The sequence below is a fragment of the Dromiciops gliroides genome, chromosome 3 (genome assembly GCF_019393635.1).
Source record: "Dromiciops gliroides isolate mDroGli1 chromosome 3, mDroGli1.pri, whole genome shotgun sequence".
In the NCBI taxonomy this organism is placed as follows: domain Eukaryota; kingdom Metazoa; phylum Chordata; class Mammalia; order Microbiotheria; family Microbiotheriidae; genus Dromiciops; species Dromiciops gliroides.
Window position 1 is genome coordinate 332,565,414 of NC_057863.1, and position 21,982 is coordinate 332,587,395.

The 21,982-nt window shown below is 38.0% G+C and overlaps 1 protein-coding gene across 1 annotated transcript in view; it reads right to left on the minus strand.

Annotated features, from left to right (window-relative positions):
• LOC122747552 (solute carrier family 15 member 2-like) overlaps window positions 1-21,982 on the minus strand; it is a 96,282-nt gene that overhangs the window by 22,465 nt on the left and 51,835 nt on the right. Inside the window, exons 12-16 of the mRNA XM_043993503.1 lie at window positions 20,260-20,304; window positions 16,898-16,930; window positions 15,904-15,992; window positions 13,119-13,200; window positions 3,846-3,980 (exon numbers count right to left, since the gene is read on the minus strand). Of these exons, the coding sequence (XP_043849438.1) occupies window positions 3,846-3,980; window positions 13,119-13,200; window positions 15,904-15,992; window positions 16,898-16,930; window positions 20,260-20,304 (384 nt within the window). The remainder of the gene's footprint in view (window positions 1-3,845; window positions 3,981-13,118; window positions 13,201-15,903; window positions 15,993-16,897; window positions 16,931-20,259; window positions 20,305-21,982) is intronic.

A 21,982-nucleotide genomic window follows, 5' to 3' on the forward strand; every position in this document is an offset into this window, starting at 1 on the left:
TCCCCTTTTGTGATCTGAAAGGTAGAATTTATGATGAAACAAAAGCTAGAGAGCATTACAGAATATAAAATGGATAATTTTGATTATATTAAATTAAAAATTTTTAAATACATATAAGATTAGAAGGAAAGCAAAAACCTGGGTGCCATTATAGTAAGTTTCTGAGGCAAATTTATAAGAATATGAGTCATTCTCCAATTGATAAATTATCAAGGTATATAAACAGCCAGTTTTCAGAAGAAGAAAGCAAAACTATTTGTAGTCATATAAGATTATATGAATCACTATTAGAGAAATAAAAATTAAAATAACTCTGAGGTACCACCTCACACCTATCAGATTGGCTAATATGGCAGAAAAGGAAAAAGACAAATGTGGGAAGGGATATGGGAAAATTGGGATGTTAGCTAATACACTGTTGGTGGATTTGTAAACTGATTCAATCATTCTGGAGAGCAATTAAGAACTATGACCAAAGGGCAAGTAAACTGAGTATACCCTATGGCCCAGCAATACCATTACCAGGTCTGTATCCTAAAGAGATTTTAAAGGGGGGGAGGACCTATATGTACAAAAATATGTATAGCAGCTCTTTTTTTTTGGTGGCAGAGATTTGAAAATCGAAGAGATGGCCATCAATTGGGGGATGGCTGAACAAGTTGTGGTATATGAATGTAATGAAAGACTATTGTGCTATAAGAAATGACAAGCAGGATGCTCTCAAAAAACCTGGAAAAATTATATGAACTAATGCAAAGTGAAGTGAGCAAAACCAGAAGACTATTATACAGAGTAATAGAAATATTATACAATGATCAACTGTAAATTACTTGGCTATTCTCAGCAATACAATGATCAAAGGATGATGACAAATGCTATCCCCCCGCTTCAGAGATAGAACTGAAGGAGTCTAAATGCAGATCAAGGCATACTTTTTCCCAAATAAATATTTTATTATTTTCCAGTTACATTTGTTTATATAAGATTTCTAATTTCAAATTTTTCTCCCTCCCTCTCCTCCCTCCCCGCTCTCCAAGACAGCAAGTAATCTGATATAGGTTATATATGTACAATCACATTAAACATATTTCTGCATTAGTCATGTTATGAGAGAAGAATTAAAGGAAGAAGGAAAAACCTCAAAAAAGAAAAATAATAGAAATAGTATGGTTCAATCTGCATCCAGATTCAACAGTTTTTTTTTTTTTTCTGGATTTGGAGAGCATTTTGCATCATGAGTCCTTTGGAACTATCTTGTACTGTCGTGTTGCTGAGAAGAATCAAGTCTATCACATTTGATCAACACATAATGTTGTTGATACTGTGTACAATGTTCTCCTGGTTCTGTTCATCTCACTCATCATCAGTTCATAAAAGACCTTCCAGGTTTCTCTGAAATCTGCCTGCTCATCATTTCTTACAGCACAATAGAATTCCATTACATTCATATACCACAACTTGTTCAGCCATTCCCCAATTGATGGGCAACCCCATAATTTCCAATTCCTTGCCACCACAAAAAGAGCAGCTATAAATATTTTTGTACATGTCGGTCCTTTTCCCTTTTTTATGATCTCTTTGGGAAAAAGACCTAATAGTGGTATTGCAGGGTCAAAGGGTATGCAAAGCTTTATAGCCCTTTGTGCATAATTCCAAACTGCTCTCCAGAATGGTTGGATCAGTTCACAGCTCTACCAACAATGCATTTGTGTTCCAAATTTTCCACAGCTTCTCCAACATTTATTATTTCCCTTTTTTTGTCATATTAGCCAATATGATAGGTGTCAAGTGGTACCTCAGAGTTGTTTTAATTTGCATTTCTCTAATCAATAGTGATTTAGAGCATTTTTTCATATGGCAATAGATAGTTTTGATTTCTTCATCAGAAAACTGCCTGTTCATATCCTTTGACCATTTCTCAATTGGGGAATGGCTTACATTCTTATAAATTTGATTTAGTTCTGGATATATTTTAGAAATGAAGCCTTTATGAGAAGTACTGGCTATAAAAATTGTTTCCCAGTTTTTTGCCTCCTATCTCCATTACATTTAATGCTTGCTGATGGTTTTAGGTAGATACTGCTTATTATTTTAAGGAAAGCACCACCTATTCCTAAACTCTCTAGTGTTTGTATTAGGAATGGGTGCTGTGTTTTGTCAAAAGTCAAAGCATACTTTTTAAACTTGATTTTTCTTGTTTCTTGGGGGGGTTGTTTTCTTTTGTAACATGGCTAATATGGAAATATGTTTTGCATGACTGCACATGTATAATTTAGAACAAACTGCTTGCCTTCTCAAGGAGGTAGTAGGGGAGGGAGGAAGAGGTTTTGGAACTCAGAATTAAAAAGCAATGTTAAAAATTGTTTTTAAATGTAATTTGAAAAAATATATTAAATTTTCCCATAAAAACCCTACTATGGTAAATCACTGCATCTTATAACTGTAAAGACTCAGATGGAATGAAAAAATGGGAACTCAAAAGTAATCATAATTCCTACCATGATATAATTTACTGGCAAGCCATATTAGTGCCTGTTGTACAAAGAAGGGAATGCTTCTTTCCTTTCCTCTGCTCCTCTTAGTTAATATGCTTTCAATAATCTCTCTCTTTTGGGGGGGGGCAATGAGGGTTAAGTTACTTGCCCAGGGTCACACAGCTAGTAAGTGTCAAGTGTCTGAGGTCGGATTTGAACTCAGGTCCTCCTGAATCCAGAGCCAGTGCTTTATCCACTGTACCACCTAGCTGCCCCTTCAATAATCTCTTTTACAGAGCTATGGCAAACTAGTAGGTGCAGAAATGTCTGATGTCACTTCAGCAGTAACAGTGACCTACTACTTCCTTTAGTTCATAGATGTTGTGAGTACTTACAAAAGGTAGCCAAAATATTAATGCCCAATGACTTGTAATGGTTCTGATGTTGTCATCCTGCCCTCAACACTGAGAGTCATGGAAACACCACAATAGTACAGCTATATTTTAGACCTTATATATGACATAAGCCTCATGGCACTAGCTATAGTGGCATAAACTCACCTTAGTTCAATTCCATAAATCCTAGAAAGTTTAAATCTTATGCTAAAAATGAGAGGGTTGGATTACATCCTCTCTACCTTTAATATCCTGTGGTTATGTTACAGACTTCTAAACCTAAATCAGTGACTTTTCCTAGCTTTTGTCTTAGTTCCTTGACTTAAAGAAGGAATACTGATAATTCCCATTACTTGCTCTATTGTTCAAAGGTGTCTAGAGGAAGGGTTATTACCACGAGCAGCATTCCTAATGCCCATCAGTGTTTCTGTCTGTCATTTCACTTTTCCCCTTTTTCCCTGTTTTTATTAAAACACAAAATCCTCCTTCCTCTACTGTTTTTCCTGGTCTTCTTGGCTTTCAAACTGATAGGACTGACTTTTACATTTGTCACTGGTCAATTAGGATACTCCCTTTTTCTGGTCAATAAACTGACCAATCTGGTCCATGGATCCCCAAGAAATTTCTGTATAGATTTCATGGGATCCATGAATTTGGATGGGGGAAAACTACATTTTTATTTCAATATAATTAGTTTCCTTTGTAACACTATGTCTTTTATTTAATTCATTTAAAAACATTATTCCGAGAAAGGGTTCATAAGCTTCACCAGATTGTCAAAGGGATCCATGACAAAAAAAAAAATAAAATAAATAAGAACCCATGCTCTAGAGAGACCAGCAAGTTAAGATACATTGGGATGTTTAGCTAACATGTGATAATGGTGGTGAGAAGGACACAATGCAACTTACTATAAAATCAAATCAACTCATCCCACCTCATCCCATCCCATTTTCTCCCTCCCCTTTCCCCTTACCTGAAAGGACCTCACAGGCTTTGTTAACAAGGTGTCACCCTGATTGCTCTGCATTATCGTCTTCACATCTGATTTGGCCAGATTTACAATCTGTAGAAAGCTCTCTCTGTCAGCTGGTTTGGCTGGAGCCATTCTCTAAGGGTAGGAGATTTGTGTCAGAGAATACACTTATGGTACTGTTTTGATTGCTTAAAGCTCAGCTCTGATCCCATCAGTTGGTCCATCCAAGAAACACGAATTCCATGGCAAACAAGCTGAATAATTTTTCAGTCATGTATTTCCTTCAACCCATCTTCCCCTATCCCCATCTTTTAAAGCAAGTTTTAAAGCAATAGAACAGTTTTACTTACAGAGGTCCACATTTACATACAAAGAAAGACAGAGGAATTAAGAAGGACCTGTAAGGTTGTATACAAAAGGCATCTAAATTTTTGTTGAATTTAACTTTTGCTGAACTTGACCGTCACCTGAGGGATACTTATGATCTGAAGGGCTCTAATAACCTCTTTCTGTTGTGTCTCATTTCTGTCCTTTCCCTAAAGACTAAAAATTCTCCCATAAGAAGCCTACCAGGATGAATACTAACAAATCACACTCACCATAATGTGCCAAAGGGAAGGTTTATTTGAAAAAGGATAATTATGATGTGCACAGGAAAATGCTAGTCATTCAAAGTACTATAGCATCTTACTCTAAGTACTTCTTACTATTATTTATAGTCCAAATGTTTAGTTCATACAAAAGTCTTCAGTGGCATGCAGGCCTAGGGAGAAATTATGGAGTTTGTCTCAGGCAGGTAGGTAGCACAGTGGATAGAGTGCTGGGCTTGGAGTCAGGAAGGCTCATCTTTCTGAATTCAAATCTGGCCTCAGACACTTATTGGCTATGTGACCCCATGTAAGTCATTTAACCTTGTTTGCCTCAGTTTCCTCATCTGTAAAATGAGCTGGAGAAGGAAATAGCAAACTACTCTAGTATCTTTGCCAAAAAAAAAAAAAAACCAAATGGGGTCACAAAGAGTTGGACACAACTGAACAACATTGCCTCAGGCAGCTAGAAATCCTTTACTCTTTCCTTCTGTCATTCAGGTCACTTCCTTAATACCTTTACCTTAGGAGATGAGTAATTTGAAGTTCTCTATCAAAAAAAAAAAAAGCAAGAAAGCTGTGAATTTTATTCACCCTCAAGTATAAATTACTTGTAATACCGTAAAAGTGTTCAGGAGCAAAATCAAAGCCCAGTTTAAAAAGGTAATGATGTTATTTCAATCATCAGGCAGCAGTTGGGAGAGATCATTTGGAACAGGAAGCTCTTTTGCACACTGCTGAAACCACAGAACTTTCCTCTGGAGGCTCATTAGGTACTCTTTGGCACCTTCCTTCCCCATAATGTCATTTTAATGTCTGCAATACCAGTTCCTCTCTGCTGCTGGAAGTCCCATCTTTGGGTCCTGGAGTATCTAGACTAAGGTTTCCCCATGAAATACCGTTTTGCACCTGTTGCCTCCATTTCCCAGTTAAATTTCAGTATTCACATCTCTCCTCGCAAGTTTCCACTTCAGAAATTAGTCTGTGATCTAGCCATGGATTAATTCTTTTAATCCATGCAAAGTTCTCTCAGCAAATTCTCCTGTTAGGAAAGACTGCTCTGATAATGGGCTTTTAGAGCCAGGGCTCTGCCTCTTCAGGTTATCACCGGATTTTAGCTTCATTACCTTTAAACGTAGCATTTATACCCTGGAGGCCTGTCTGCTTTTAGCCAGGGGCATATCATACTTTTTCTAACTTCTGGTCTAGATTTCTTTGATCAACTGATTGTCACCAACTCTTTTCTCAGAGTTAGTTGCCAAAGCTTCACGCCTCAACCTAGGCTTTCAACAACCTTATTATAGGATTGGGCATCCACTCTCCAAGGCACTATGCCTAAGCTGTTTTATTGGATGGAAAGTCATTTCAGTGGTTTCCAATATTATTCTCATTTGGCATCAGTTAATCATAATAACATTCCCTGAAATTATCAAGGACATGTGCTGAGGAGAGCAAACCCTCTGATACCTCCACCATCACCTCCACTCCTAGGTGAAGTTAATTTCCAAGTACATTCCTCATAATGGGTACTATATTTCTTGACTTTTCAATGGGTGGAGAAGGAGGTGAGAGGAGGGAGAAATTTGGAACTGAAAACAAAAATTCCAAATACATTCCACAAATGTTATGTCTTACTCCCAGTTCCCTAAATGGGATTATATAAGATTTTCTGCACATCCTAGTTCTTATATTTTAATGGACCCTGGATTTATTGTTTGTTAATTCATTCTCTTCTTAAAAAAGAAAGTCATTTTTATTTCCTTTACAAATATAGAGTCCTTAGTTGTTGCAAAGCATTTAGAAACCTGAGCAGAGATATAATCAACTGCATAAGCATAGGATGGGTAAGACATGATTTTGAGTGAAAAAGATATGGTTGTTTCAATAGACAGTTTGAATTTAGAAAACAGAAATAATAGCAAAAGAAGTTCCCAAGAAACAGATTTTGACTCAATGTAAAAAAAAAAAAAACACCTGTTAAAATCAGTGGTCCTGTTTTTTCCCCCTCTTTACATATAGTGAGTATTTCAATTCAACAAACACCTTTGATGAAAAGGTAATCCTTGCCCTTCTCTTTGCTAAAGCTAACACCATCACTTGTGCTCTTGATTCTACCTTCTCCCACCTCCTTCAAGAACTTGTCACTTCAACCGTTTCATCTCATCTTCAACCTTTTCTTATCCATTAGCTTCTTTCTTACCACCTACAAATGTGCTCAGATATCCTCTACCTTTAAAAACCTTCACTTGATCCTCAATCTATGATCCTTTAAATCTTCTCCCTTTAAGAACCAAACTCCTAGAGGGGGTAGCTAGGTGGTGCAGTGGATAAAGCATCAGCCCTGGATTCAGGAGGACCTGAGTTCAACTCTGGACTCAGACACTTGACACTTACTAGCTGTGTGACCCTGGGCAAGTCACTTAACCCTCATTTCGCCACCAAAAAAAAAAAAAAGAACCAAACTCCTAGAAGGGGTTGTCTATACTTGTTACCACCACTTCCCACTCACTTTTTTTTTTTAAGTGAGGCAATTGGGGTTAAGTGACTTGCCCAGGGTCACACAGCTAGTGTTAAGTGTCTGAGGCCGGATTTGAACTCAGGTACTCCTGAATCCAGGGCCGGTGCTTTATCCACTGCGCCACCTAGCTGCCCTTCCCACTCACTTTTTTTTTTCTTTTTTTTTTTTTTTCAGTGAGGCAATTGGGGTTAAGTGACTTGCCCAGGGTCACACAGCTAGTAAGTGTTAAGTGTCTGAGGCCGTATTTGAACTCAGGTCCTCCTGACTCCAGGGCCAGTGCTTTATCTACTGCGCCACCTAGCCGCCCCTCCCACTCACTTTCAACTCCTTTCAGTCTGGCTTCCAACACCACTACTCAATCGAAACTACTTTCTCCAAAGTCATCGATGATTTTCACTACTAAAACCAATGGCTTTTTCTCATTTCTCATTCTACTTGACCTCTCTAGCATTTGATAGTGTTTATGATGCTCTCCTCCATGGACACTCTCCTTCCTTGGCTTCCAAGATACTATACAACTGTGTTGTGACCTTAGGCAAGTCACTTAACCTCTGCTGGCCTCAGTTATCTCAAATGTAGAATGGGGATAATGATAGCATCTACCTCCCAAGGTTGTTGCAAGGATCAAATTAAATCATATTTGTAAATCTCTCTCTCTCTCTCTCTCTCTCTCTCTCTCTCTCTCATACATGTTATATACCCTAAGTAGACAGAGATTGTTTCATTCTTGTCTTTAAATCTCCTAGATATACTGTCTAGGTATAGCCTAGAATAGTGCCTTGCTCATATAGCACATGGCTTAATAAATGTTTAAATTGTTGACTATATTAAGTATCAACTTTATGCAAGGTGTTGAGAATAATAACAAAAAATGAAGCAATTTTTGCCTCATGGCATTTACATTCTACTGATTGATTCCTCTTCTCTTCCCACGACACTTAAATTGAAAACATATATATTTCTAGCAATGCTTCTCCCTTCTAGTACTCCTCCCACTTCTAAGGTTCTTTTATTGAGACAAAAAAGTTCCTCTTAGCCCTGGGGAAATTCGTAGTACTTTAGAGACACTATCTTTTGGAAATACAGAGAATGAAATTCAGGTGTTCAGTTCAGGACTTGGCTTTTCCATTGACACCAATTGGAGTTGTACTCTTAAACCTTCTCCCATAGTGGTAACACTAACAAAGATTAGGGTGAGAAGTCTGGAAACAATTTCAGTGGGTTTTGCTACCAAGAGCAATTACTACCATGCAGGATTTCCTTTTTTCTTTCTTTCTTTCTTTCTTTCTTTCTTTCTTTCTTTCTTTCTTTCTTTCTTTCTTTCTTTCTTTCTTTCTTTCTTTCTTTCTTTCTTTCTTTCCTTCCTTCCTTCCTTTCCTTTCCTTCCTTCCTTCCTTCCTTCCTTCTTTCCTTCTGCCTTCCTTCCTTCCTTCTTTCTTTCTTTCTTTCTTTCTTTCTTTCTTTCTTTCTTTCTTTCTTTCTTTTTTGGTGAGGCAATTGGGGTTAAGTGACTTTCCTAGGGTCACACAGCTAGTAAGTGTTAAGTGTCTGAGGTCACATTTGAACTCAGGTACTCCTGACTTCAGGGCCAGTGCTCTATCCACTGCGCCACCTAGCTGCCCCGGATTTCCTTTTTTCTTGATAGAAAGAGGAAGAAGTTCTGGGACAGGACTACACCAGGATTGCTGCAAGACTAGGAAGGCTCTGAAGGGATTAAGAAGGGGGCAGGGTGTCAAACAGTTAATAGCACTAGCTGAAAAGGAGAAGCAGCAGCAAGCACATATTGGTATTTTAGGTTTCCATTAAAATTGCTCAAAGCCTGTGCCATATTATCATCTTTTCCCAGAAAAAAGAAGACAATATATATGGTCCCTATGTCCACAACTCATAATGTACTTCTACTTTTAATCTTTCTCTCTCACACGTAACTTACACCCATAGATTCACTATGCATATATACATATATATACATATACATACATATATACATATATAATATACATATATATATACTTATATACACCTTTCCACATCCATAAATGCACCAGCACATGTAGCCCTATACATGAGATGTGACTATAAAATAAGACTGAATTTTTAGGAATCATACTGGTACTTAGATACCCAAATGAGTGTTGTTCACTTCAAAGCAGGAAATTGTTAATGGTCTTGCCATTTCTCAAAACATTTTTCAGACTCCTCTTTTGAAATTGCATTCAGAGCCAGTTTATGAGGCACAGGGGAAAAATCAATCTAGCTACTTTATAGTCATACCTTGTCTTTTGACCCCACACATCATTACACTTTTTGATTACCACCTTATTCACCAGACTTGGCTCCAAATGACTTTTAGCTGTTTCCAAAAATTAAATCCACTTTCAAAGGACAAAGATTTGTCACCAATGAGGATATTCAAAAGAATGTACTGCAGGCTCTGAAGGAAATTCCAAAAGAGTCCAAAAAAACATTTTTTTAATGTTGGAATAAGTATATAGCCTCCTAATCCTTTTTGGGGGGGCAGGGGTGAGGCAATTGGGGTTAAGTGACTTGCCCAGGGTCACAGAGCTAGTAAGTGTTAAGTGTCGGAGGCCGGATTTGAACTCAGCTCCTCCTGACTCCAGGGCCAGTGCTTTATCCACTGTGCCACCTAGCTGCCCCCCTCATTCTCTTTAAGAAACAACAAGGGAGGGGTGGCGCAGTGGATAGAGCACCGGCCCTGGAGTCAGGAGTACCTGAGTTCAAATCCGGCCTCCGACACTTAACACTTACTAGCTGTGTGACCCTGGGCAAGTCATTTAACACCAATTGCCTCACTAAAAAAAAAAAAAAAGACTTTATGTTTATCTTTTTTGGGGGGGTGAGGTAATGAGGGTTAAGTGACTTGCCCAGGGTTACACAGCTAGTGTCAAATGTCTGAGGCTGGATTTGAACTCAGGTCCTCCTGAATCCAGGGCCAGTGCTTTACCCACTGCGCCACCTAGATGCCCCATATGTTTATCTTTAATAAATACAATATTATGCAATTTAACCCATTAAAACAATCTACTAAAATCTTTTTAGGATTAGACTCCATTATCCAACGTGCTCAATATCTTTCTGTGCTTCATTTTATGTTTTTGCGGGTTAAGCGACTTGAGGAGTTTTTTGAGGGTTAAGTGACTTACTCAGGGTCACACAGCTAGTAAGTGTCAAGTGTCTGAGGTCAGATTTGAACTCAGGTCTTCCTGAACCCAGGGTTGGTACTTTATCCACTGCGCCACCTAGCTGCCCCCTCGGTGCTTCATTTCTAAATTTGATAAGCATGCCATTAAGGCCTTCACCCAAGTCACTAATAAAAATATTGGACAGCACAGGACAAAGGACAAAGAACAAATCCCAGGGGCCTTCCATCTCCTTCCAAGTTGACATCAAACAATTATTAATAACTGCTCTTTGCTCTGGTCATTCAATCAGTCCCAAATGAATTTAACTGTACTATCATCCATCTCATATCTCTTCACCTTCTGCTCAAGAATATGATGTGACACTTTGTCAAATATTTTGTTTAACTGAAATGCACTATGTTTGCAGCATTCCTCTGATCTACCTGTCTAATCACTCTATTGTATAAGGAAATGAGATTAGTCTACTACCCCCTATTCTTGAGGAAGCCATACTTGCTTTTAGTGATTACTACTTTTCTAAGTACTCGCAAACTATTCCATTAACAATTTTCTATAATTCTTCTATAATTGTTCTATAATTCTGTTATATAATTCTGCCAAAAATAGTTGGACTTACTGCTCTATAGTCTGCAAACTCTCCCCTCTTGCTTTATTTAAAAAGAGGATATTTGTCTTTTTCTATTCCTATACACTTCTCCCATTCTTCAAGATCTTGCAACAAGTACATCTGATAGGTCATTCAGTATCCAAGGATATAGTTCTTTAAGACCTTATTAACTTGAACTTATTAAGGAGAGCTAGATGCATCTCTACTCTTTGGAATCTACTGCCTAACTTTTTGGTCTATCCTTACCAGTCTAAAGAACATTCACAGAAAAGAGAAGCAAAAAGAAATTTGAGCAGTTCTGTATTTTCAACTTCTGTTATTTTTCCATCTACCTGGATCCATCCTTACTGGTCTTGGTTTGCAGTGTAAAATAGGAGGCAAAACATCCTTTGATCTTTTTACTCATAAAAGATACCTTATAATACCATATGAGATATATGTGTGTATATATGTATAGATATAGATATACCATATGCCATATAAGATATCAAGGAGATCTAATGAATTAAATAAGCATTTATTGAATGCTTACTCTGAAATAATGTTCTAAGAAGTAAAGAGGATAAAACCTCTGAGGAAGAAAAAATGAAAAGAGACGAGCAGATTTAGCCAAATGTATTCAGATGACAGTGTTCAAAAAACCTATTTTATTCAGAATTGAAAAAAAACCATTTTGACAAGCTATCAAAAATGTCCTCTGCTCAAATTTTTCAAATCATACGCAGCATATACATGACTCCATTTTGATTTTTTTTTGCAGGTCAATGAGGGTTAAGTGACTTGCCCAGGGTCACACAGCTAGTAAGTGTCAAGTGTCTGAGGCCGCATTTGAACCCAGGTCCTCCTGACTCCAGGGCCGGTGCTCTATCCACTGTGCCACCTAGCCACCCCCTGGTACAATCTTCTGTCCCTCCTGACACTTACTGGCCCAACTTCAGAACAGTACTAGTACCTTCCACATGACACTAGTTGAAAGATGCCCTATGTAGTTATTAAAGTGACTTAGCCTACACTTTCATTAGATCCCTAACACCCTCTTACACAAGATTACAGAAGTATTGTAAGGTTTATGTGTCTTCAGCATCACTGTCACTACATATCTCAGAGAGTTGGGAGCAGAACTTTTTATGACCCTTCAAATGCTTTAGAAATGCAAGGGTTTATTCCAGAAGGGTTCATAAAACATAGGATTCCAAGCTGGAAGGAACTTCAGTGGTAAATGAGTCCAACATCCTTGTTTTATATTTAAAACAACTGAAGCCCAGTGTCTAAACTGTCTTAATTGAAATTAAGTGTCTTGCTCAAGGTCACACAGGTAATAAATAGTAGGGTCAGGATTTGAACTCTGTTATTTTGGTCTTTCCATCTGTATCTTGCTGTTTATCCTTGTACTCCAGAGCTCTCTAGGACTCTTCTCATAGCTGGTTCACGTCTTCATATTGTCAGTACCTGTAATCTATTCTTTCCTACCCCTGCCACCAGCAGCATTCCTAATCTCCATCAAGGTTTCTGTCTGTCATTTTACTTTTCCCTTTTTTTGTCTTTTAAAAAAAAACCACACACACAAAATCCTCCTTCCTCTGCTGTTTTTCCTGGTCTTCTTGTCTTTCAAACCAATAAGACTTTTACATCTGTCACTGGTCAATTAGGATACTCCCTTTTTTCTGGTCAACAAACTGACCAACTTCACTGACCAACAAACACTATGCATAGAATATTTGAACCATTAGTGCTCAGGCTCTCCTTAGCTATTTTTGCTCTTTATAGGTTCTGTCCTCACTGATAAACATTTAGTTTTACTTCTGTATTCAGAACTGTTCCAGATTCTTTAGGCTGCCAGAAAGCTAATCTCCAGATAACTGAGATGTTTCTTATTAAGTATTGCTATATATAGAAAACTGTAGTAGATATAGTGAGCAAATAGAAAAGACATAGTTCCTACCCATGGGGATCTTAGATACACAATGTGGGAAAAGGGAACACACACATGAAAAGGACATAGGAACACTCACAAAGAAAGATTAACAGTTACAATCAATCAACCCAGCACAACAGGCTTCCCTTTATAGACTCCAAGTAAATCATTAAATAACCCCTATTTCAATAGATTTCTCACAAAAGGGTTACTTTAAACAATGAGGTGTGGATGGGCCAGATGGATAATCCGCAGATCTGTCACTTGAATGATTATATGGGATGCCTTCACTTTATACCCAGTTGATACAAAACAGTTTACCATATAATCTAGGAGATTATGCTAATTGACACTTCAAGATGTACAACTAAAGTAACTGTTTTCTACAATTAGTTGAATAAAGTAAACTCAAAGCAATGGGCTGATACCCTTTTAAAACCTGTAACTTTAGGGTTCTGGGCACTATGACAGTCTATACTTACATCCACATTAAATTGTAGAATGGCTGCAGCAACAAATGCCAAGGCTGTCAGTATCATTCCAATAACCATCTTGGTAATGGGTCTGCAGAGAGATGGAGAAAAGAATTTGTGGCATAAAAGATCATATGAATGAGTGGCCCGTGGAAAGGCAATTACATTTAATGTGACAGATTTGCCTAGACCACATCAGGAAAAGTGAATCTTCCATATCAACAAACAATATCCTAAAACACCCTCCCTGCCATTCCCTGTTTTGCCCAGATTTCTCTGACCTCCTGCTTTTAAAAGCAGAAGCATTAGATATTATTGTATCTATCTCATATGGTTCCAATTAATAATGTCCTAACTATTGTTGAATGTATAGCTTAGCATGTTCCAGCAATCTGACTTTTTTTTTAAAAACTGGTCACACTTTATTGAATCAAAATTACCATGGGTCAATATGGTTAAACCATTTAACACAATCATTTTAATTATTTATATTTCATTACACTAAATAATTTCAAATGGCTTCCATCTCCTCCTAAAACACACATGCTTCTCAGCTGCTTTAGGACAAATTTTTTTTGTTTGTTTGTTTTTGCAGGGCAATGAGGGTTAAGTGACTTGCCCAGGGTCACACAGCTATTAAGTGTCAAGTTTCTGAGGTCAGATTTGAGCTCAGGTCCTCCTGAATCCAGAGCTGGTGCTTTATCCACTGTGCCACCTAGCTGCTCCCAGGACAAATGTTTTGAATGTATGTTTGTATGCATGCACGTGTGTGTATGTGTGTACATAGAGAAGGGCTAAGCCTACCTCTCTAACCAAAAGAGATATTTTTCTATGCTATCCTTCCTCTAATTACTTATATTTCTTCATAGGATGGTATCTCTGAGGTGCATGCATTAATGTTATTATTTTTATAATGTTGTTGCTATTATTGTTGTATTGTGAGGCAACTTGGCATATTGGATAGAGGGTAAGACTTGGGATCAAAAACACCTAGATTTGATTCTTACCTCTGATACACAGTAGCTGGGTGAGCATGGCAAATCACTCTCAGTGCCTTAGGAAGCTCCCATGTCAACACTGTTACTTGCCCACACAAATTATATCACAGGTGCAGATTTCCCATTCTCTTTCTCTCTCTCCCAAATATGTTATGCAATGTTATACTCTATTACCTTGCTTCTTAAAATATGTGAATTTTTTCCCTTTAACAAATCTAGAACCCATGATGAAATTGCTCCAGTATTAAATAGTATCCTTAGCCTGAGAGTTTTCTTCAGTTTGCTTTTGCCAGAGGCTGGCCATGTACAAGGGAACTGCTCTATATTAACCCTCTCCCTCACTCCCTGCCAAACAGAAAAATGGTTTGTTCAGCTGAGAGTCCATGTGATCGTGAGATGATATATGCAAAGTTCTTTTCAAACTTTAAAGAGCTATATACATGTTAGCTATTATTGTTATAAATGTAGCTGCTTCTATGTTCAAGGTTTTAATAAAAGGCATAAATGAAATGTAATAAAACTTAGTTCTGTGATTTTGTGTTAGGGGAATTCTGGGAGTGTTTGCTGCATATGTGATCATGGAACTCTTGGGAAATGAAAAAGAATATTAGTGCTAGAAAGGTGGATCATTTTATTCTTTTCTTCTAATTTTATAGAGAAGGTATAATAAATGAACTGACTTGCCCAAGCACATATAATTAGTAAATCAGTTGTTTGGGGGAATCCTCAAAATCATTGATCTTTACACAATGATGATGAGTTAGAAAATGAAGAAAGAGTTCATCATAGTTATAAACACTATGCTTTATATATGGTGTGATCAGGAATTATCCTCATTTTTATACATGACTACCTCCTAGAAAGTCCCCTTACCTTAAAATATCTTCCCCTACAAATTTCATGAGATAAAAGATCTAGAGCTCAAAGAGACTTTAAAGGTCACTGAGTCCAACCCCATATTTTACAGATGAGGAAACTGAGGCTGAGAAAGCTAGTGAGAGAGGATTCTAACCTAGGCCTCACTGATTCCAAGTCTAGAACTCTTCACTATGCCACATGTCCCTTGTCATTTCTGGATTCTGGAAATTCTTTTAAGAAAGAACAAAGCCTTTCTTTCTCCAGTTAGAAAGAACAAATGAAAATATACCCCAGAAGAGCTAATGCTCAGAAACTTACTATGTGAGAATAGTCAAATTATTTAATTGCTGTCTGCCTCAGTTTCCTCAATTTAAAAATGGAGATAATCATAGCATCTACCTCCTAGGATTATTGGGAGCCTAAAATGAGACATTTGTAAAGTGTCTAACATATAATAAGCATTTAATAAATGCTTATCTTCTTCCTTCCTTAAGTTGATACTAAGGCATAAGTAGCTGACATAAATCATATTCTGAAAGCAAATTTTGACAGAAATGAGGGAGAAAAGAGGAGACAGAGGAGACATTGCAGGGAAGAAGCCTAAAGATTAACTTCTAATTTTTGGTTTTGCCTTGGGTCAATCATGCAAGGAGCCTAGCAGTAGAGCTAGGATATATACCTGATTTTTCTTCTTTAATTGACACTGCGTAATTTGGATCTATGCATTTTCTACTTCTATTTCCCAATTCATAGGATGCAAACAAACAAACACACAAAGCCCTGTACAGAATATAAGTAATTTGTAGTATCTCTTTCCCTAAAGAATTTTACCAATACAAAACACATCACCCTGTATGGACTTTGGTAGGAACAGTCTGTCCTGGAAACAGAAATATGTCAAAAGGACCTTCTCGAGGAACGGTGCAAGAAAGACTTACTTTAAGTTGATTTTGCACATCTTGATTAGTGGGTAGATGATTAAGTCAAATGTTGGGATGAGGATGAGAATCAAGAATGGATTCAACAGCTGTGACACCAGATAAGAAGAATCAGTGCTAAATCAATACTCAGAAACATTCAGATAATTAGTCACCCTTTGTATGCTTCTTTTAACCCCTGGTAATTTGGAATGAGAGAAGACAGTAGATTGGCTAGAAAGAGTTATGGCAAATGATTTTGAGAATGAAGATTTGTAAAAGAAAGCAGCAAAGAGATCGCTGGAGAGGAACTGTCCTGTGTCTGTCTGAATGGCCCTTTTGGAGTCTTGCTCATTTTAAGTAAAAAACCATTATATTCAGCGATTTGGAGACAAGTAAAAGAGAGAATCAAACTCTCCCTCTGCATAAAAGTTCTCCAGTTCACATTGGCTTTTACTCTCAGTTCTCAGATACTTTGAAACTAGGGAATATTTGAAAATTAACCCCTATTTTAAAATTTTAACATATATACCTTCTTCTCTATAGAGAGAGGGTTTTAGCATTTTTAGCTCATAGCCTTGGGACACTTTTATGAATCAAACCTATGGCTGCAACAAGCTGTTATTACCCCTACTCCACTCCCTACCCAAATCACTGGGCTTAGGTTTTATCTGTCTTTTGAACTGATTTTTTCCTCCTATTATCTGCCACTCCCCTGAACTCAATCTGCTATTTGAGCAGGGACAAGTACATTCCTTTAAACTTCCATTATTCCCTCTCATCACAAGACTGGGTCCATGCAAATCTCTCTGGGAACTTCTTATAGCAAGACTGAAAGAGAATGCTAAAGCCCCCAATTTCCTCTGATCCCATTCATAAAAATCTTCTCCCCAACCCTTGTTTTCCTACTCTAAACTTACCATGTGTCATTTTGTTTGGCTTATAAAATGTTGAACAAAGTAAATTTAGTGAGGGCAAGAAGGTAGAATACCATGATAGCGGTACAGATTCTTACCTGAACTTGATCAGGCTTGATTACAAAATATCCCTGAAACAGAATGAAACAGCTAATTAGGTATTACTAAACCAATAACTCACACTATTTCTGTTAATATTAGTAAGTGAATTAGGATATTCTGGGTCCCTTAAAAAACAAGCTAGAATCCATATTATATACTGTCTACTGGATACTTCCAACAGGATGTCACATAGGTATTTCAGTCTCGATACATCCAAAACAGAATGTATTCTCTCCCCTTCCTGCAACTGTACCCTTCTTCCTAACTTCCCTTCATCATCATCCTTCTAGTCACCCACATTTGAAATCTCATTGTCATCCTCGATGCCTTATTCTTAGTAATCTCATGTAAAAAATTAGTATCCAAATCTTGTCATTTCTATTATCCTTCTATATGCCTTTTGGTCTCTACTCATACAGCTGTCTCCCTAATTCATGAATCTCATCACCTCTTGCCAGGACTATTGCAATAGCATCTTATTTGTTCTGCCTGCCTTAAGACTCTGCATACCAATTTTCCAAAAGTAAAAGTCTGATCATGTATCACACACACACACACACACACACACACCTTGCTCACTAAAGTCCATTGGTTCCCTTGTTACCTCTAAAATCAAGTATAAACTCTTCTACATGACATTTAAAACTTTTTACAGCCTGGTGCCTTCTTATCTTTCCATTTTTCTCACACTTTACTCTTCTTACACTCTGCTGTCTAGCCATATTGGCCTGCTAGACTGGACACTCCATCTCCTGGCTTCATGCCTTTTTACTGGCCATGTCCCAGACCTGGAATGTATTTCCTCTTTGCTTCAAAAACTTGGAATTTGGTTTCTTTCAGGACTTAGCTCAAGTACTACCTTTGCTAGTCCTTCCATCTGCTAGTGCAGCCTCTCCCAAATTCCTTTGTATTCATTTTGCATATATTCTATTTCAATTTTTTTTTGGTGAGGCAATTGGGGTTAAGTGACTTGCCCAGGGTCACACAGCTAGTAAATGTTAAGTGTCTGAGGTCAGATTTGAACTCAGGTCCTCCTGAATCCAGGGCCAGTGCTTTATCCACTGTGCCACCTAGCTGCCCCCTTAAAGGAATACATTTTTGTCTATAGGCTACAGCCTCATATATTTGGGTTTTTTGGGAGGGGGTTGGGTTTTTTTGTTTTGTTTTGTTTTGTGAGGCAATTGGGGTTAAGTGACTTGCCCAGGGTCACACAGCTAGTAAGTATCAAGTGTCTGAGGCCAGATTTGAACTCAGGTCCTCCTGACTCCAGGGCTAGTGCCCTATCCCATTTTGCATATAGTCTATAAGTGCTTAACATGTGCACACATAATTTCCCCCATTAGATTGTAATTACACTCACTGAGGGCAGGAACAGTTTCCCTGTTGTCTTTGTATCCCTAACACTTAACACAAGTCATGACATCACATGGTAGGCACTAAATACTCATTAACTGAATGAAGGAAGAAATCAAGCAGTATTTAAAGATATACTTCAATCTTTCCGTTCTATTCCTTCTGTATCTGAATGGAGCTTTAAGGATCTTTGATGTAAGAAGATAATGCTGATGTTGGAATCATAAGGAAGGCACTACTGTATCCTAATTCTACAATTGTTAAACTTCATTAAAAGGCAGCTAACAATTATAGTGGATTGAATTTTGGATTTAGAATCAGGAAAGCCAGAATTTGAATCCTGTCTCAAATTCTTATTAGCTGTGTGACCCTGGGCATGTCACTTACCTTCTCTGGGCTAGTTTCCTCATCTGTAAAATGGGAATAACAAAAGTACCTACCTTATAAGGTTGTTTGGGGAATCAAATAAAATAATACATATAAAATATTTTCAAAATATTAAGACCCTCTATAAATGCTAACTGTTATTATTAAGTGCTTGTGTTGTGCAGAGAGCACTGTACTTAGAAGCAGTTTGCTTAAGAAAAGGTTTCTACCTTCATGAATATCGTAATATGAATATCGTAATATAACAGGACAGTAGGCCACATACATAGTAAGGGATTAGCACTGATCAATGTGAATGGAGCAAGAGAAGTTTGTGAATATGCTTGAGGCAAGAATTCTGAACTTTTTCCAAACTCAGAAGAAGCAATTTCTGATTCAACTTGCCTATGAACATAGAGAAACACATTACTTCTCTAGGGGCCTAACTTCTGTCATTGTACCAATGAGATTGCTTCCAAAACTGCTACTAGTATATTTTGAAGACATCTTTGGTGTAAAGACAAGCCAAACAGGTGTGAGATAGGTAACAACATAAGATATAATAGGACGAAGTATCAAAATGAATCAAGATAATACATGCAAAAAGATTTCAGAATGTAGTGCCATAGTGTACCAGAAAAAACACTGGATTAAGAGTAAGGAGGAATAGGTTCCAGCACTATTTGTGCTCCTAAATAGCTATGTGACTTTGGGTATGTCACTTTATCTTACTGGGTCTCTTTCCTTATTTCTAAATTATAGAATGAGACTAGATAATCTTTCTGGACCCACCCCACCCCCACTTTCCCCCCCTTTCTTCTTTCTCCATTAAAAGGACAGGTGGGGCTGTTGAACCACTTAAATTGTTTGCTACAGGACCTGGGGTGGAATGAGGTTGGGATAGAAGTGTTTCCCTCTTGTGGCATCCAGAAGAATTAAGGCTTGATGGGGGAATCCATGTCAACACCACAGACAGCAGCTCTGCCTAGAGTTAGTATATATTGTGCTTATTGGTTGAGGAATAGAGATAAAGTAGAATAGGGGAGTTCATATTGGGTAGTAGTGGGAGAAAAGATTCAATAAGTCAACCCAAAACGGGAAACTAGAGGAATGGCTAAAAAAGTTGCCATAAATAAATGTAATGAAATATCATTGTGTTATAAGAAATAATGAAACAGACATTTTTGGAGGAAACTAGACTTTTTTGAACTTATTCAGTGTGAAGTGAGCAGAAGCAGGGGAACAATTTATGTAGTGATAACAACATTAATGGGAAAAACAACTAATGGAAAACTTTAGCACTATAACAACTACAGTGACAAATCATAAATACAAAAGAATGAAGATAAAACATGTCACCCACTTCCTGAGACGTGATGAACTTAAAATGCAGAGACAAACATTTTCAGACATGGTTAAATGTAGAGATTTGTTTTTCTGGACTATGTAGATATGTATTGAGGGATTTTTAAAAATTGCTCAATGAGTTAGAGGGGTAGTGGGAGGGTCAGATTAATTATATATATATATATATGTGTGTGTGTGTGTGTGTGTGTGTGTGTGTGTGTAAACATTTAAAAAATCAAAACAAAAATGGATGGAAAAGGTCATAGAAAAGTATTAAGAATTGATTACTCACCATATTGCCATTCAACCTGGTCGCTTGCAGAGTCCACCGAGAGCCCTAGGGCAGAGAGATGCCGGCGTGAGAACTTTCATACACTGTGGGGAGAAAGCACAAGCTTCATGGAGACAAACAGGATGGGGAGGGTATCGGTCCCTCATTCCATGAACGTCTCCCAGCTTCTCCTCTTTCTCCTCCCCTCACTTTCCCATTTCCCATGTCCTCCTGGGCCTCTACCTCATCTCACTTTTTCCTTATCATTAGAAACTGTACCTCCCTCATAGGCAGGAAGAATCCCCTCTTCCTTCCTTAAAATCATAGAGTTAAAGGAAAAGATATTTTAGAGTGGGAAAGGGAGGCTTAATTAAGCAAAGCAAGAGATGTAAAGGGTACTTGGAGCCGTGTGGCCTAGGATGCAGGCCTCTCCTTCTGTGGGCTTGGTTGAATGGTTCATCTCATTTTCTCCCCTTTGATAGGGTTCAAGCCCCGGTCACCTGGTTATCATCTGGGAAGTTAGCGCTGGATTCCTATGAAGAAATCAGTCAGTCTGATATTCTGGGGAAAGTGCTAGATTGGGTTCAGGATGTCTGGATACCTTTCAAGGTCCAGCCAAAGATTCATAAATGAATCTCCATCATAAAATTCAATTTTTATTACCTGTTTCCTCATCTATATAATATAAAGGGCATGTGATCATTACCATAGACTCTTCCAGGGTACTGGACCACATTATTTGATGTTTGGAGCTGAAAGGGACCTCAAAGTCTATCTACCCCAATTCCTTCATTTTGTCAGATAAGGAAGCTAAGGGTCAGGAACATGAAGTGTCCTGTTCAAGGTCATGCAGGCAATAAGTATCAGTTTCAGAATGCAAACCTACATCCTCTGACTCCATACTCTTTCCAGTGTATCTTGTTGCCTACCCCAATCATCAATAAAGGGTCCAGCTGAGCCTGAATCCTAGGCCTACAGCTGCATTATGCCTTTCCTTAAAAAAAAAAGTCCTTCATTCACTTACATTTCCTATGCTCCCCTATAGGACTAAGACAAGGGTTATTTCTTTGTTGTTGTTGTTGTTGTTTTGTTTTTTGTTTTGTTTGTGAGGCAATTGAGGTTAAGTGACTTGCCCAGGGTCACACAGCTAGTAAGTGTCAAGGGTCTGAGGTCAGATTTGAACTCAGGTCCTCCTGAATCCAGGGCTGGTGCTCTATCCACTGTGCCACCTAGCTGCCCCTGACAAGGGTTATTTCTAAAGAGAAGTGACACATTCTGTGGGAGTGTGTGGACTAGCCTATTTTTATATACAATATAGTGTGCTTTCTGCTTCATCAGGATTATTCCATTCCCTGTCCTCCTGTATTAGAGAGTTGTCCTAGAGTTACTAAGAGCAGTCCAAGATAGGTTGAGGGTTAGGGCAATTCTTTTATCCCAAACAGGAAACACAATGACTCCCCACAACCTGGGGAGATAGTTTCTGATGTATTCCTGACTTACCTTTAGGCTCTCACCAGAGATGAGTAAACAAATAGTAAACTGTGGAAGTTATGATGTCATTTTCAATCCTCACAGAAAGGAGTGATATGCACAGAGAATTGGGCTCTTCTGTGAGACTGGATCTATTAGGAACTAGGTGCTATTCTGACAATTTGGGGAATCTACTCCAACTTTTAAAGAACCCGGATCTCTGCCCGTGATAAAGATAGGAAGGAAAACTGGTCTAGACAGAAATCCCTTGCAG